Below are 19,066 nucleotides of genomic sequence, written 5' to 3'. Positions count from 1 at the left end.
CGTGCCGATTTGTGTTCACAATGCACGTTTTTAGCGAACCGTACCTTTAGCCGAAAGTGGACCGCACTTAGACCACCTCCTGAGATGGTCTCGGCTCGGTTCGCTTCTGAGGGGTCTGAGATCGTTTGGTGTGTTCACATATGGGCCAAAAATCACGCGAACCACGCTCAGACCCCTGAAAAGGACCAAGTGTGAAAACCCCAGAAACGCAGAAGCGTCGCGTTTTTAAAGGTCCCCTGAAATGCTTAGAAACACGCTGCGTTACTCTGTGTTGACGTCATTTTAACTGAAACAGGAAGACAGGGCGGGACATATCAAGCAGCCCCGCCCCTTTTTGAAATAGCCAATAGCGTTCGTTTATATCACAGCTTGGGCTAGAGCCATTCAGAGCCGTTGAGCTCGGTAAAGCCGCATTTGACAGGGTATGCCCGCCACAATCTCATCCATATTGCTATAAAATATAGCATTCTGTGTAGAATTCAAATAGCTCCGATACATTTTGTGGTCTGCGCCGACTCGCGCATGTGATCCGCTCGGTGGTTAGCGTGACACAGTGCGAAACCAGACTTCTTTTTTTCCTCAATGGAAAGCATATTTACACTGTTTGAATCGTTCCCTGTCCCCTATATAGTGCACTACGTGCCATTCACTGTACAGAAAATACTAATTCTGTGGACAAGTGACCGATTTCAGCCGCGGCTTCAGCGTCTATTTTATAGTGTAGGGGGCTTCTAGAGAGCATTTGATTGGACAGAAAGTTTCATGAGAAGCTGAAGTACGATGTGACGTCAAAAAAATCGTTGAGCCGTTTTGGCGTAAGTGACGAACTGCAAGCTTTGAATGCTTATATCTTCTAAATGCGAATTTTGTCACTGTTTTGGAGCACACTGCCTTATAGATAACCTTAAGACTAACATATTGATACTAACACCCAAAAAACTTTAATTTTGATTTCATGGGGACTTTAAGGGGATGCCTTCAAATCTATGCATTTCCTAATGTACTGAACACATGTGGACTGCCTGTGATGTTTTTAGCTTCAAACTATCTTTGTAAATGAAAGCGAAATTGAAAAATAAAAGGGGGAAAACTATAAAAATAAATTACAATTTCAGACATTTTGTGGCTCCAGAAATAAATGAAATTAAACAAAATTTTACATTTAAAATATAAATATTACTAATGGTATTACTGGCATATTAATAATAATAAAAAATCGTATTATTCTTATTCTTATTATTGTTGTTGTTGTTAATATTGTTTGTTAATTCATTTATGATTGCTATTATTAATATTAATAACAATCACAAATTAATTTTGAATTGATATTAATAATATTTAATATATTAATATTTTTGATATTTCACTATACCTATTTTATAAGTTTTCACTTTAGCTATTAATATAAGTGCACTCTCAATAGCTTTCAAACATTTGACCATGTTTACATTTATTCTTGAGAATCTGCAGATATTCCCACAATGAACGAGTCACCGATGCAATGTTACAGTAGAATAGAATGTGCCATTCTAAATTATCTACAAATTGGATACTGGATTACAAAAAAAAGTGGGTGCGGCAACATAGTTTTAAAACCATAATAAAATAAAACTGTAACAACCAATTTTTGTTATATTGACTTCATTCGCATTTCAATGATTGATAGCACCCATGACAGGTCTGTCAGAGTGGGCACACAGGAAATAAAGGTCAAGTGTGAGTGTGAGAGGAAAGGCACGTTGAAGGCATGAGCATAAGAATCAGTGTTTCACAAGCAGGAAAACACTCAGAGGGCATACCATCAGCCCTCTTAAGGTCAAAGAGCAGGCAGTCAATTAAAGACAAGTCAAATGTCAGGCCTCCTTCTTGCAAGCACAGAACAGTCTTTGGGACTCAGCAGATAGGTGGAGATACAACGGGTTGGATAAAGTGTGGAGTTCTGATGAATAGAATCAGGATGAATGTCCTCATCAGTAAGGCTGCACCAAATTGTATTATCGATTAGCTGGGTCTGTACGCTTTGCATGAAGAAACTCTGTTAGTGATCTCACTTCACAGTATAGCGAAAAATGCATTTCACACGGAACACATTTAACAAGCGTACACTGCACTCATTTAAAAACTTGCCTTATTTTGTGTCATGTTAGTGTCCACTTGACACATTTTCCTCAATAGTTATACTGAAACTTATTCTCACAAACCCACACACACATAGCAACGAAAGCTCTTTCTTGACAACATGTCAACAAACATCATGGAGAAAGAGGTGACCCTCCCATTGTGCTTATTTCATTGCTGAATTCACGCAATTACATAGCTGGCTTTGGCAGTCAGGACACCCCTGAGGACTGATCATTTCTGACCAGTTTGAAATTGGTTTGAAATCTATCATTGCATCTGAGACTATAGGACACATTCGTCAAACTGGACGCATTTGTTGTGTATTAGTTGAAGGCACAACAAAAAAGGCGACAAGCAATATCATTTACATGTGGTTACTAGGGTGTTATAGGTAATTGCTTGTTTGTTCATGTTAATAGTGCTCGGTATAGTGCTCGGTAGCTCACCTGGTACAGCACTGCATTTGTAATGCAAAGCGCTGAGGTATGAGTCCAGTGAAACACAAATCCAGTAGAAGCAAGCACAGTTGCTTCAGTAAATGCATTTTTATCTCATATTTGGTCTTATTAACACTATCCATTAGGTTTAGAGTAGGGTTTACTGAAGGTAGTACATTATTTTTAAATGCAATAGAGCATTAACCTTTCAGCGGCACTCAACAGACTAATTTCCGAATTGCCGCAGTAAGTACAATAACCAATGCAACAAATGTTGACAGATTCTGTGTCAAATAAAACTGAATCCATTTTTAGCGCCACTCACTGGACATTTTACCAATGTAATATCATATTGCAGAAATGTCTTTCCAATAAGCCTAGGTTGTAAAGTCACTACTACATTAGGTCCCTCTTCAGTGCCCACTTTATTGTTCGCCAGGCAAAAATCATTAACAAACACGTCACCTCTCCTCAACATGCCACATGATTTGAGGTGTCACCCATATCCATAGCAAGTCCTGCAATGAAGGTTAACACTTAGGATTAGGGTTTGTTCAAATCTCTAACCCTAAAATGCTTCCCTTATCAAGGATTTACTGCCCAGATCAACGACTACTGGAAATGTTATGACATTTTCCAAAAACCATTCAATCTTTGAGGTCTTTCAGAAACATATCTTAAAGGTAAGAAAGGTAAAAAGAAGGAAGGTCAGGAGAACGTAAAAGAGACAGGAAAAGCAAGCCACAGCACCGTAAATATCTCAGGACCCTCCAACGTCTGAGCGAGAGACTCCTCATCACCTGACGTGCAGAGAAAATCAAGCTCAGTAAACGGGATTGTGTGTTGGATGGGATCGAACGGAAAAATCTGCAAATAAATGTCTGTTTGCCTGAGGTAAATTATGCACGCAAAGTTGTGGCCATAATAAACTTCATCATGCTAATGAACCACACATCTGCACAATATAGTAATAAATAAAGTTATGCTCATAAGTTTAAATAATCCTTTCAGAATTTTTTTAAAATAATAAGACAGATCATATAATGTTTATTTTTTATCAATACAGCGGTTTGACAAAACAGATATTCGCAATTCTACAATACAAAATAATTAATAAAAAAACAACCTGCATATACTGTAGTGGTCGACCGATATATCGCCAAGGCCGATATTTGGCATTTTTTAAATATCGGCATCGGCCGATAAGCGCGATCGACAAACTTTAAACTCGTGATTTTAAATTATGCTTTAAATTTTGCCCGCTGTCATATTCATGTCATTTTCACTGTGTGCTGTATGTAAAATGAGTGTTACCTTGGCTTTATTTGACAAAATATGATTCCCAATGCACAAAAACGTCCCAGAATACTGAGTGCCCTGTTGGTTACAGTGTTTACTTCCTTTTTAATTATATTTTTATTAAACATTTATTTATTTGTGAAAAATACTTTGTCACCTAAAGTATAAGTATGTTTATTTAAATTTTCAAATGATTTCAAATTTCTTAAATATTAATTAAAATAAATAAAATTATATCGGCTACCCTGCTTTCCAAGATATCGGAATCGGCATCGGCTGTCAAAAAACACATATCGGTCGACCACTAATATACTGTATGATGACGGTAAATTTTTTAATTAAGAGTAAAATACTCTAAAAATCATTATCCTTAATCTTCATACAGTAAATCATTAATAACCGGAACAGCTATGTTGGGCGAATATTGTTAAGGTCAATGGGGGACCTCTGAGTCAAAAATTCAATTCACATTTACTTGTATAGCCCTTTTCACAATACATATTGTTTCAAAGCAGCTTTACAAAAAAAGCCACTTATCAAGTGTCACAAATGGTAACTTAAACTAAGAACAAAAAAAAAAGTCAAGATCTCAAGAAAACAGCTCGCTATGCCGAAATCACAAAAAAAGTCACTTGAAATCTCAAGAAAAAAGAAAAAAAAAGCTCTCTAAAGGCTTCCACAGAATTGCATCAAAATACCAAATAATCAAAGAAATGGCATTTAAATGGGATTGTAGATGTTTTCCCATGTCATGTAACATAAGTAGCAAATGGCTGCAATATAACAAAGAGTGAAAAATTTAAGGGGGTCTGAATACTTTCCGTACCCACTGTATATTTATAAATTGTGTAAAGATATTTCATAAAGAGATTTCTTCAGGCAGACTTCTACTTGTTCTTCGCACAGTCGGTATAAAAGGAGTTAACTATAGCTATGATTCTTCCTCTCTTTATCAATGAATTCACGGCACGCTCCTTAGACCTCTCCAAATCTTGTGGCCTGTGTTTTTCGTTTTCTTTTCTTTTTTCCTGCACTATATAAAACACAATGGAAAATGCAGGGTCACCCCAGCTGTTCTCCATTAGGTTCCTGGCTGAGGTCGTCTACACACTCACTTACTGGCATTACGGTTGTGGTGGAGGGGAAAGAGATAGAGAGAGAGTATCAGACTGACACGGAGAGATTGCGAGCCGCGGTGTAGATTGCAGTAACCTGTAATTAAGCCAATGGCGGGTTGCTGTTGCTATGTAAACATCCCTACACCTCTCCCTCATGCCAACACAAGAGCAGTGAAGGAGTCTGGTTACTTACACTTAAATCACACAGCAACATCTGGTTTAGGAAGGAGATCTCTCTCTCCTTCCAGTTTGGAGCAGTGTGTGGAGTGTGGTGGTTTGGATCTCTCTGCATCCACAGCACCGCGACTCAGATTGCAGCGGTTGCACAATACAATTTGGCAGGCCTCATATACACACACACAGACGTACGCACATTTAGACGTAGTCAGTCACACAAACCATAAAACAGCACATAGACCATTTGTCCTCAAACATTTGGAGAGGCACTATTATAGTCTGTCTGATTCTGTGCCTGGTACATAAGAGAGGGAAAGCAGACAAGTCATTTTAAATGAGATTATGACAAATAAAATGTTGTTTGGGGTCGTTTCTCAGAGCAAGAGTCTAAACAAACAAGTCTTTTAAGTTGCAGGGCTCAACAATAGGGCTACACAATAGGGAGTTTTTTTTTTACCTGCCTTGCCAATATTTTAACTGATTCCACAAAAAGTGATTTTACTTTTACATTCAAATTTATTTTTAATTCATAATTAATAGATAGTATTAAAACCAATGCTTTTATCCAACAAATATGCATTCAATTGATCAAAAGTGATAGTAAAGACTTTTCTATAAATCAAAAAATCAGTTTCATCAAAAATATTAAGCACTCTTTTAAACACTGATAATAATATTTTACATGAGCACCAAATCAGCAAATTAATGATTTCTAAAGGATCGTGTAACACTGAAGACTGTAGTACTGGCTGCTGTATATATTAAAATAGAAAACAGTTATTTTAAATGTAAAATATATTTCATTATATATATATATATATATATATATATACAACTATAATGTAAAATGGAAGCTTTTAATTATTTTTACCCTATAAGTTAAATTCACAATTGGGAAAAATTCTAAATTTAAAACAGCAAAGATTGTAAATATTGTTCAAAACATCCTAGAAAATGGATGTTTAAGACATAAAAACACATGTACATTATCAATGAACATAAGATGAAGGGGAACACACCCAACAGGGCAAGTGACCGTTCCGTCAATTAGCCCAAATTTTAATTCCACACCTATTGTAGAGCCATGCTTTATTATGGTTTATTTAGTGTTTCAGGTCATTAGTCTCCACAACACCACAAGCCTTTATTCCTTTTAAATGAGGATGAAGGACTGAGACTTTAGTCTTTGCAACTTTACAGATCTTCTTTATGCACCAAGAGCTTGTAACACTCCAAAGAGAAAGGACAAATTGAAATCGCATCATATGACCCCTTTAAAGCTTTTCATGGAGCTGAATATAACTGCGGGCATATTTCTGTAAACTCACCTTTCAGCACTATTTCTATTCATGTATTTGTCACATGACAGGATGGAAGGAGAGAGGAACGATCTGCCTACGGGCACAACAAACTGTCACTCATTCTTGTGAGCTGTGGGAGGATAAAAATGATGGAGCGGTGAGGAAAAAGCGAGTCGTTTCGCCCACTTACATGAGCAGACGCGTGTTCCTGCAGCCGACCCACAGGCCACACGCTCGGACCTCGGCGTAACCAGCATCCTGCAAGAGCTGTTTTTGGCAAGTGTTGCAAATTAATTTCTGGCAAGATTTCTGCTCTATTCTCCACTATAACAGTGAAACCTGAGGGCTTCCAACAGCCCTGCCATCCCATAAGAACAGACTATACTAAGAATCTACAGCTTGGCAAAATGAGAGACCAAAAAAGACAACTCTGACGTACAAAAAGTGCTTAGAAAGGAATGTCTGACAACTGAAGGGATGAAAAGCGAGAGAGAGAAATACAGAAAATGTATTGAAGAACAGACAGCCTATTTGAAAACACTTATTAAAGAGAAAGCTCATCCAGAAAATGAAATTTGTAGCATCATATATTCAACATTTTAAATCGGTATACTTTTTCTTTGATGGGACACCAGAGATATTTAACAGAATGTTCAGGTTGCTCTTTCCTACACAATTAAAGTGGATGGGGACCATGCTGTGAAGCTCCCAAAAAAAGTAAAAATAATAAAATAAAAAAAAACACACACACATACACTAAAAGTAGTTTTAAAAAGTCATATAAAAGTCACATAACTTGTGGGCATCCTCTAATTTTTATATGTTCATATGTTGTTTATCAAACAACACCAAATACATGAGAACATTAATGCCATTAACTCTCGTTTAGCAAAACACTCGTTCATAAGCTCCACCAAGTCATAATTGTATGTAACAGCAGCGGCTCTGAACATGTGACAGTGTGAACCCTATTGGTTGGCCAGCTTTATTTGCAGAAAAGAGATTAGAACCCCTCGCCATTAATTAAAAAAAAAATTATAAAAAATGTTTGTGTCGGTCTGAACAGACACATTAACAGGTGTTCATTTAAATTAAAATGTGTACCGCACCAAATGTTTGAGCATTTGCCTTGTTGTGAACAGGCTTTTAGATTGAAAAACATGTAGATAAAAGTTTTGCATCAGGGAGTCGCTCTCAGGATGTGGTGTATTTAAATATTTTTGAATGAGCGTTTGCGCTGTTTACTTCGCTTTCAATTTCGCGATCACACATACTCTGTGTAAAGGGAGCACATCTTACAAGATCAGATATTTGTCAATGAGCTCAGAATCTGTTGAGCAGCAAATACTCCAGCATGGTCTCGTCAGTCATCTCCTTAATTTTTGGGGGGATTTATTTATTTATTTATTTTTTAATAAGTATCGTTTCAGGCACCGGAACCGTTTTAAAAGTATCGATTTGGCACCGGTGTCGAAAAAACCCAAACGATACCCAACCCTAGGAAAGAGAGCACATTTACACTTTTTTCACATCTTGGTTTTTTCATTAGCTCATTATGGCCTATTATAAAGCAATTACATGCAATTCTCATTGAATTGTAAACATTAATTACATATATAGACCTAAAAATTGAACACTGTGAAACTATTCCTTAGCTTGCTGTATCAGTTACATCACATAAGTGAGATCCATCCTGGGACACACTGAGACAGATCTTCTTCCTGTTTTGTCATATAGGTTACACATTTCTCAGCTGTCACATGACATACAGCATTGAAGAAGAGACGTTCTGGTGACAAGGTCTCAAAAGACATGGAGATGTTCATATATCACACCTCTGTCATCTCTATAATCAGATGACTAGAGCTGAACACAGGTTATGACTGGCAGTGATCTGAAGTCCATGCGGAAAGAACTCAGGGCTGCAGACACTTTGATGCTGCAGATTAGATAATGTCCTAGTTTTTAGAAAACAAGAGACGGGAGTCTCTGAGGGAGGCCGCTATGCTCTAAAACAAAAAGAAAAAGATTGAGTACGAGAAAAATATTGAGCATGCCCAGATCTGGCACTCATAAAGTTTGTTTAGGCTCCAATTTATCAAAATCACCATCACCCAAGACAAAGGTTTGGGACAGCTTCATCAACAATACTACAAAATAAAATAAACTTTAAAGGAAGAGCCTCAATAAATGCGCTCCAGGTAAATATGCCAAAATGTCAGAGAAAGACTCTAAGGAAGAGAATATATAGTGCAAAGCAACAATGCTTGCTCAAGAGAGCTAAAGGAAGAGGTAGGTGGGATTGTTTTCAGGCCAAACTTCACTAAACTCAAGGGACATTCTGACACAGTGGCCATTGTCCTCCTGCTTCACCATCACTAACAGGAACCGTTCCGCTGTGAGCAGCCCGAGAATCAGGTCAATTTTCCTTAAATTCTTGAGTTCCTTGGATTGATATGGTTTAGAGTTGAATTATCCCACACCCACCTCACGCAGCACTTTTTGCATCCTTTTTTTTCTTATTCAAAAAGCCTTACGTCTCTTATTTAGCATGGCTTAATTTTCACCTCTGAGAGTTGTCGACTTTTATAATCCTTTAATTGTTAATTATCTGGCTGGTTAACGTCAACTTCCTGGCAACCACATGTTTCGTGAATTTAGTAGTGTTGTGCATTTAAAACATCAATTTAGTGTAATTGTTCATTAAAAAACTGTTTAAAAAGATTTAATCATGCCCATGCCACAAGAATTTAATGTCTTTTCACGTTAGATTTATAAGTGACAGTAAAGACAAGTGAAATGTTACAAAGGATCTCTATTTCAAATAAATGCTTTGTATTAATCACAGAATCATAAATAAATCTAATAAGGTTTAAACGTCAAGGTTTCCACAGAATTATTAAGCAGCACAAACATTTTCAACGTTGATAATAAAAAGAGATGTTTCTTGAGCAGTAAATTATGATAATAAATAATAAACGTGATATGCAACTGCAATCTCACATGTCTTGGACTTTAATTGATTATGTATGACATGATTGTTTTTCTGCTACTCTCATTGTGAAGCGTCCTTGAGCTTGGGAAAGGCGCTATAAATTAAGCATATTATTATTAGTAGTAGTAGTAAACCAGCATCTAAGAATAATTTCAGAAGGATCATGTGACTGAAGACTGGAGTAATTCAGCTTTGCTATCACAGGAATAAATTACATTTTTAAAATATATTAACATATAAATAAACAGCTATTTTAAATTGTAATAATATTTCACAATATGACTGATTTTACTGTTGATAAAATAAATGTAGCCTTCATGAAGATTATAGACTTTTAAAAAAAAATCTTCTAAAAAAATTTGACCCCAAACATTCAAGTAGATCTCCAAAATGGGGCGTGAACTCCAAAAGTGGGCAGAACCTCCTAAATGGGGCGGGGTCTCCTCGCGCAAAGACTTTCACCATTGGCTCTGGCTCCAGCCAATTGTTATTGACTTACATTTCAAAATAAAATTTTATAAATTAAACATTGTTTCTAGTTCATCTAAAATAAAATATGCTATATAAATAAATATTCTCCGTGAAAGCAGAGCCCAAAGCTCGTGGCCAGTGGGGTTCGGACTGGAGTTTGAACATCTGCTTAATGGTATAAACGGGAATCACCCACGAGCTCTCCCGCGAGCCGTCCCTGCACAGTGCAGGGGAACGATTTTACCCTATCGCTTTGTTCTAAGCAACGGGGGCGTGCGTCCCAGGGCTCGAAGTTCGCAGGGTAGGAGGGGGTAGTGACGCTGGGTGTAACTAAAAAGGTGCCATTGTCCAGTGAGGTCCGGTTGGGGAGTTACGGAACGATCTCATATCGCATAATCTTATTAACTGTTTATCTCCTGAACTGCAACTTTATTTACCACGCAGCGCCAATCCCGCCGTGCAGTCAATTTTGCTGGTTAAGGTTAGGGTCAGGTGTGGGGTAGGTTTAGGGGTTAGCATTGTTTGTAGCATAGTGTAGGAAATCAACACTTTAATTGACACAACCAATAAAATCTTTAGAATCAGCTGTGGGGCGGAGTTTGCACAGAAGTGGATTGGGGGAAAAAATTGCGCATGCGTGTCATGTGCCTGTCTGTCAATGGGAGGAAGCCACGCCCTATTTTGGAGCTCCCACCCCGTTTTGGAGTTCCCGCCCCCATTTGGAGATCTCCAGGCTGCAGTTATACCCTTCTCCAAATATTTGAACTGTATAGGCTGTTAATTTAATGAATTAATAATTGATAAGCATAATTATTAGTTAATTAATTTGATTAAAAGTCATAATAATTAGTTAATTAATTTGATTGAAAGTGGCTTGTTGTTTTGAATGACAAGCCTAATCATTATTATCTGATTAATTTTATTATATTTTATTGAGTGATTTTATTCCCATATCTATACCTCAGGAATGTGATTTGGTCTTTAACTCCAGAAGAAAAGCATTCAGTTTGAGTGACAGAGAAATCACAAAACCGCTGAGAATGACCAGTGGGATCTGTTACCAACAAAGAGATGTTTGACAGAACAAGTGAGAGCAAAATCATAGAATGGTGTGAAATATGTGCGCTCTTAAATCATAACTCTCCATCCCGACAACCCAGACTTGATGACTGTCATAATTTTGCCTGTTCCTTATGTTTGTTTTGTTGCTGCCTTATTGTTTTCTTTCCCTTTTTCTCTTGGCATGCAACTATCTGTCAGGCTGTTGTGCCAGAGGGGAACAAATCATCACTCTTCTGAAGAGACTGAGCCAACAAGTCCTGATCAATCACACAGATAGAGCTGCCTGAGTCGGGTTAGAGGAGGCATAGCTGACGTGCGGCACTGGTGTTTCGGGCTGAGAGATTGAGGCTGTCAGCACTTTCTTAATGCAAATCCCCACCGGCCTTTGCTCTCTGACAGCCAGATCTAGAAGACTCATGCTGGGAGGAACCGGGGAAATTCCGAACACGGGGCGAATCGTGATTGCCTGACAAAACAGGCAACACTGCCTCACTCTGTCAAGACAATGAGCGGCGAGTATAGCTTATCGAGAAAACGCCCAACGAAGAGTCTCTGCAAATCCAGTCAAATATTGTGTCAATTTCATCATCAAAATTACAGATGAAAATCTGACTTTAGCAATGGTTTTTGTCAATAAAAATGAAGATGAATTGAAAAAAGCACATCATGATGGCAACCGAGTTGATTTTCAACTGAAAAAAATATGCTAGCACATTAATTAACTACATGTAAGATTAATCAGATACACTACCGTAAATTTTTTTATTATTTTTTAATTCATACTTTTATTCTGCAATAATGTTTATCAAATATGACAGTAAAGACATTTATTACAAAATATTTCTATTTCAAATAAATGCTGTTCTTTTGAACTTTCTATTAATCAACATTTTTTAATTGTGATGATTTAAATAAAAATAATTTGAGCACCAAATCAGCATATTCAAATGATTTCTTAAGGATCGTGTGACATTGAAGACTAAAAGACTCCTGAAAATTCATCTTTGCCAAGACAAGAATAAATTACATTTTAAAATATATTAAAACTAAAAAACTAAATGTTTTAAATTGTAAACATATTTCACATTGTTGCAGTATTTTTAATTAAATAAATGCAGCCTTGCTGAGCTTAGGAGTCTTCTTTCAAAAACATTTTTTTTTTTAAACGTAATGGCCCCAACATTTTTGAACTGTAGTGTATATATACAACATAAACTTAAAATTAGAACTTGCATTAATACAAAATGATACAAATGCACAAGTGGCCTTGTAACTAGATTACATCTTATGAATGCTAACACACTAAAACATATCTAACCCCCAGGAAAAAAAAGAAAAGCTAAAGCATAAAGAACTCACAACATATTATAATGTGTACTTATAATATCATTTCAGAAGCTAAGGTAATCCACCAGGATAGTTTTTACATGTGGTTTTTGTTAAATATTGATATATGTTAAAATTAATATATAAAGTGTTTCAATATTTGGTGTAACTTTTGCATTTATTTGCCAAATAAAATGTTTCTTTTACAAAATTTAGATGCCATTTTTGAGTAAAGCTGACATTTTCATTAAAAGACAAAAACAAAACACTGTAAAAATGAACAATGTGATATCAAAATGTTGCAGGTTTATAGTTAGCTAAGTGAATAACAAAACATTGGTGTTTATGGCACAAATATTTGAAGGTAACTTCAATCACCCCATTAAGTACTGAGGTTTGTTCTTGCTACAGTAGCATCACTATGCACGGTTCCAAACACTGCTGTTTGACAGGCTTAAACATTTTGGCTTAAACATTGGCATGAGTTTGGAGACTACCTATTTGTTTAAACAAAGGCAGATGGGTCCATTTGGCACTGCTTGATGACCAGAAATTTACACTTTACATAAAACACACTCAAAATTCCCAAGTGTGCTCAAGCACTGGTATTCACTTCATCATGAGCCATGACATAGGTTGTTTAAAACTGTTTAAAACATCCCTCATAAATTCCCAGTCTTTTCTTCATCTTCATAAGGCAAACGGAACAGAAGATATAGACGACTCATGCAACGTCATGCCACATTCACTCACTCTTGACCTGTTATTCCAAAATCCCAGGAGGTGTAGTTAATGCTGCTCAATGTGAAAGCCCGCAGGTGATGGAGATTTACCGCTGATTACAGAACCGGCTTTCTGACAAGATGCGCGTTAAATATCGCATGCGATTTATCGTGCAGCCCTAGTTACAAGTATAACAGCGCTTACCTGCAGAGGCCAAGCTGCTGAGGGTCAAAAACAGGATGGCGGAGGGGTGTGTGAGTGCCGTTAGCCACATGGCTGGAAGAAAACGCTTTTTTTCTAAAAGCCAGACGTGGCAGAAAAAGTAGCAGCAGGGTGTCTTCTTGAACAGTCCCCACTAGCTCTGTAGAATGAGAGAGAGAAAGATGTCAGTCAGTGACCAAGCAGCAGGGTATTAGAGTCTTAATGTCACGTCCTGTGGACTTAGATGGGAAGAGACAGCAGGGCTCTGGTTGAGGTAGCAGCACTTGTTAATCTCAACCCACTAATTAAGCCTCGTGTGAATGGTGGGAATGAAGAAAACAAGAGATGGGTCATTCTGACCTGAGCTGCAGTCTCAAAGGCCGCTTTTCACTTCTGAAAATTCAGCTTTGCCATTTTAAAATATTTAAAAGAACAACAAAAAACTTTTAATAACCGGATTAAAAAAATATATAAAAATAGTACAAATGTTGAATTTTACAGTTTTACTGTACTTTTGATTTAATAAATACAGATTTGGTGAGCATAAGAGACTTCTTTCAAAAAATTACAACTTACATTTACACAAAATAATGCAAATAAACAAGTAAACTTGAACTAAGTTACATCCTGGTCACACTTTGAATACTGTACGCTTGTTTCATAATCACTAAAACATGTCTAATATCCAGAAAATGAAAAACTAAAGCATAAAGTGAAAATACTGTCTGTGAAAATACTCTGAACAGCCACTTTTCAATATACATAGTGATTTAAACGACACAATAAAAGAAATGCTGCAGTGAAGATAATCGTCAGATTAGACACCTGGAGTTTGCTGTTAATACCATTAACAGATGAGAGCTAATTAACACGACCACAACTGAACTTGAGAGATGAAGCAGCCAATCAGAGTTCACCGGAGGGTGGGCTAAAGCCAACACATGCCACACTAGTGGAGCTTAAATACAACATGCATTATCCACATGCGGTTTCACTAAGTCCACTACCTGACAAAGTGCTGCAATAATAAACATACCATCTGCATCATGACAGATATTGAGTCAATAAATATAAACCTTTCAAACAAATCTACACTGGCATTCAAACATTTACGTCTGCTCAGAGCCTCTGAAGTGTCACGTCAGACTCAATTCAGTTAGTTTAATTCCATTTTGACAAAATTAACTTTTTGAAAACTGAAAATGAAAAGTTTTCCATGGTCACCGTCCCAAATACAGGTTCAGTGTTTTTGAAGTAAATAATGGTGAATGTAGGTCCAAACATCAGCAAAACTGTTAATAGCAGTCTTAAAAGCAATTTCCTATTATTTTCAGACAGTTTATTATTATAAATCAATGAAAAGGTTCATATTTCTAAAAATGTATAGTTTAGAGCACCGCAAGACTCCAGTTTGTGACTGCTGCACAACTCACCAGTTTCGACATGGCTGCCTCTCTGATGTTTTTTTCATTAGCTCATAAAGATTACCTATTATGAAAGTAGCAGATTTTAAGAGGCATACATCACCATCCCACACAGAGTGCGTAGATATGTTTACACATGCACAGTCTAAAGGCCAATAACACTCTTATTAACCTGACCAAACAGCATCACAGGTTTGTCACGCTAGTTTACTGAAGCAAAACCGAGCATTTCACTAATAGGTTTAGCAGTTACATTCAGCACAATCAGCCACCCGTGTAGCAACGGGTGAGGAACAGTGCCTTAACCCATCACACGCTACCCCAGTGCACTGTGGAGAATCAATATGTGTAAAACTTACACAAAGATGCACAGAGGCACAGGTGGATTAAAACCTCAAATGTCAATCAGAACATTTATCAATGGTTAAAAACAACCACATGCTACACTGGGGGGTGTCCCCGAGAGAGGAGTAACGAAAGCCGCAACTTCATCAGTTTCTGAAACTATAGCTTTCACTCTGCTTCCTTCCTTCTCCTATCTTTCTGCCCTTTTCTCATTTTCTCTCAGTAAGGTGAGGAGAGCATGCTCTCTCTCTCTCTCTCTGCAAACAACTGCAGGAACAAAGAGCCATTCACGCACGGGCAGCTGCTGAGGTTGGGAAGTCATTTTGGAGAATCTCAACAAAGATTGCACTTCCAGCATAGGGGCCCCAAGCCAGTGCCCTCTGCTTTTGATTTGGTGTCCCCCTCTCTTGCCATTCTCACAACAAAAGCAGAGGCATTTTGGAGTCCTCAGATTTAAGAAGATGTTATCAAGGGCAAACCGAAGCAAAACAAAAATCACAACAAAACAAATAAAAGCCCCTTGTCGGGGAAAACAAAATTCAAAAGAATAAATAAATAAAACAGTAAAAAAGAGCTTTAAAAAAACAGTAAAAAAATAAAAAAAATTCTACTGGCCTGGATTGGGAAAAAAATAAATAAATAAACAAAACAAAATAAAGGCGCTTTAAAAAAATATTAAAATTATGTTGGCCTAGTTGGGTCAAAAAAACTAACTAAATAAAAGTGCTTAAGAAGCTTAATGAAAAAAATCTGCAGGCCTGGTTAGGGCAAAACAAAATACAAAATTAAAACACTGCCCCAGGCCCATTGGTGTTACGTTATGGTACATTACATGTTGTTTTTCAATTAATTATTTGACTATAACGAATATCATCCTCTCGAACAGCTGTGTGAGTGTAATATCTGAACTTTCTAAGCATTTCGACCAAAAGTGGACCAGTGGAACAATAGTGGACCCTAAACTAAAACCATGGCACGTGGGCAACTCTATTTAACTCAATCAGTTATAAAATATAGTGTTTGTTTCAGTTTAGAGTAGGGATGTATCGATTCACTCAACTCACGGTTCGATTCACGATTTTAATTTCACTATTCGATTCGATTCACGATTATTATTATTTTTTTAACAAAATGAGATTTAAGACAAATTATAAATTAAATGTGTCCTTTTATTACTGCTTGGACAAAATGCTGCACATTTCTTTGTGAAATTGAAATATAACAGGTTGTATAATTTCGAAATTTGAAGCAAAAACAGAATGGTCTTACTTCAGTTTTGTGAAACTATACAAAAATATCTGCATGAAACAGCAGACGAGCTGAATGAGACGCAGATTCACTCTCTGCCAGCAGGTGGCGCTTAAAGCGTTTCCTTGGTTTCCGCTGTAAACAAAGCAGCACTGAACTTATTAAACTTTAATATGCATTATACAGAGGCAAGATGAAAAGAAAAAATACCATCTAAACTTTTCTAAAGACAGTAAGTTCCCCTCAGACATGCATTCATATAAACTCCTACACCTAAATTAATCGCGATTTGTTTAGCATCTCAACCGATTTGAATCGTCACATATTTGAATCGATTTTTAACCGGCTCGCGGTTAATCGTTACATCCCTAGTTTAGAGACCTCACCTCATATGACTCCTGCTGATTTTGTCTCTCCCTCTATTTCTCGGCAGAAAGATATAGTACAATAACATTCAGAAAAAATCTGGAAATGTCATTAGCAAATTCAAGGCAGCAGACCCCAGACTGAACATAATAAGTAGCTACTCCACACTTTTACTGTGTAGGTGGAGTGACGAACACCATATGGTTTAATACGCAGCCTCGCTCTGAACTCAAAGAGGCACTTCACTCTGGAGGAAGAAGCGTGCCTTAAAACTATAAAACCATCAATATTCAGTTCAAAAAGAGAAACTGACTTAATGAAAGATACAGATCATTCACAAGCAGGTCAGAATTTGTGTTTATCGCATTAGGGTTCTTGTGTAAAATTACATTCTGTATAAAATCAAGGATTTGCAGAATACGCATTCCAGTGTGAAGATGAGTGCAACTTGGCAAACTGTTCCCAAGCCAATCCATCCAACGTCAAAAGCTGTCCTTTACAGAGCCCATGAAATGGTTTGATGAAAGCAATGTTCTTTCCTGCGTTGACATATTTCCTACTGAAACAATTAGATGGGATAAGAAGGGATGCTTATGCTTACGTATTTCCAAAATCATGTGACTTTTTTAAACCATAGTTTGGTATTAGGCAGTAAATGCTCATTCTACCCTCTCAAGAATAAAGTTTCCAAAAGAGTTTTCACAGCGATGCCATAAAATAAACATTTTGAGTTCCCCAAAGAACTTGGCAGTGAACAATTATATACAGTATATACATATATATATATATATATATATATATGGGTTATCGTTGTTCTAAACCACATTTTTATCCCCGGGTAAAGGTCACACTTGTAACTTATAAAAACGGGGTTAGAATTGCTTTTTACCTTGGGTTATGAATCCCTGCTCGGCAGCAGGGTTAGCACCATCTTGGGGTGTTATTCCTGCATTGCGTTCGAATGGTACGGCAAGATGATTAGCAACAGACACCCAACAGTGTGCCTCATATTTAGGTGCTTTTAACAGTAATGGAAAGGGTTAGGGTTGAGTCCATTCAGGAAAACCTTGATAGCACACTCAGCAACATAGCCTATGAGGATGTGCAATGCTAGAGACTTCATGTAAACAGGTTGCATGTGGCATTCATTCAATCAATGACACTGACACAGCAAAATATGCAAATAAGAATCTTAACCCAGAGTACAGTGTGAAATGTCGGCTTATGAACACCCAGGATTAATTGTTTAGTATCAGCAGCATGAAACGCGAAACAAGATAACCCAGGATTCTGTTTACCCGGGTTTTACAATGACCCAGGGTTAAATAGTAAGTGTGAAATGCAGGGGTGTGTGATATTGACAAAAAATTATATCTCGATAAAGATTACTAAACAATATTTTGCTGAGTGTGTTTTTGTGCTGGTACCTTGGCTTGTTTAGGCCTGTCATGGATAAATAAATATGACACTAAAACCGCCAGAAGGTGGCAGCAAGTCCCTGTCTTAATGAGTGATTCACTGAATCATTAATTCAGATGATTTGTTCAAAACAGCTGATTGATTTAGAAACGAAGCAAGCGACTGTCTTTACGAATGAGCTATTGAATCATGGACTCAAATGATTTGATCAAAAACAGATTCATTGAGGAATGAAACACTGCAGTGCTGCTCTGAGCCGCAAAAATTTTCTGTTTCGGCTTTGTTTAGAACAATTTTCGCTGGCGAAACCGAAAAAAAGACAATATTGTGTCTAAAATGTAACTCAGGGTGTGTTCACACTTGTAGTTCGGTTCGTTTGGTTCATTTGGTCCGGACCAAAAAGGAAAATGATACATTTGGTCCTGGTCAGCTTAGCGTTCACATTGGCATTTTTGACAGTGAACCTAAAGACACCGAACCTAAAGGCATAGTGATACGTTCACAACCTGATTGGTCGGCATGAATGACGTATATATCGTGACGGAACTCACCGAACACCCCAAACTAGGCATGGGCCGGTATGAGATTCTGACGGTATGATAACCTTATATAAAAAAAATATCACGGTTTCACGGTATTGCGATTACAGCTGTGAGGTACGAGGATGTGTGCACATACACACATAAGGAAAGAGAGAGCGCGAGTGTCACACGCGCGCGCGGTCTCTCCGTACAACAGTCAAACAGTGGCAAAGTGTTTTGGGTTTTTTGGGGTTTTTTTAAATGCGTGATTTTGAACAGATGTAAACAATGGCAGGAGGCTTAAAAGTATACACGTGATACCAGCTACATTTAATTACTGTACTAAATCGCAGAAAAGTAGGGTACGTACTTCTGCTATTCCCCACTCTGTGAAGTAACGTGAGGGAGGAAACTAGTTGACGTTAGCTAGTTAATTAGCCATGTTATCTGCCTCGGTAGCAAGCCAAATAGTATTTATTTCAACACTGAAACAAACGGCGGGTGGGTCTCTG

General features: G+C 37.3%; 1 protein-coding gene across 1 annotated transcript in view; it reads right to left on the bottom strand.

Annotated features, from left to right (window-relative positions):
* Positions 1–19,066, bottom strand: part of LOC107730687 (transforming growth factor beta receptor type 3-like) — a 140,371-nt gene that overhangs the window by 117,035 nt on the left and 4,270 nt on the right. Inside the window, exon 2 of the mRNA XM_016541564.1 lies at positions 13,235–13,391. Coding sequence (XP_016397050.1) covers positions 13,235–13,304 — 70 coding nt within the window. The 5' untranslated portion in view covers positions 13,305–13,391. The remainder of the gene's footprint in view (positions 1–13,234; positions 13,392–19,066) is intronic.

The sequence above is a fragment of the Sinocyclocheilus rhinocerous genome, unplaced genomic scaffold, assembly GCF_001515625.1.
Source record: "Sinocyclocheilus rhinocerous isolate Xijiao unplaced genomic scaffold, SAMN03320098_v1.1 scaffold1179, whole genome shotgun sequence".
In the NCBI taxonomy this organism is placed as follows: Eukaryota; Metazoa; Chordata; class Actinopteri; order Cypriniformes; family Cyprinidae; genus Sinocyclocheilus; species Sinocyclocheilus rhinocerous.
This window is presented reverse-complemented; position numbering and strand designations above follow the sequence as displayed.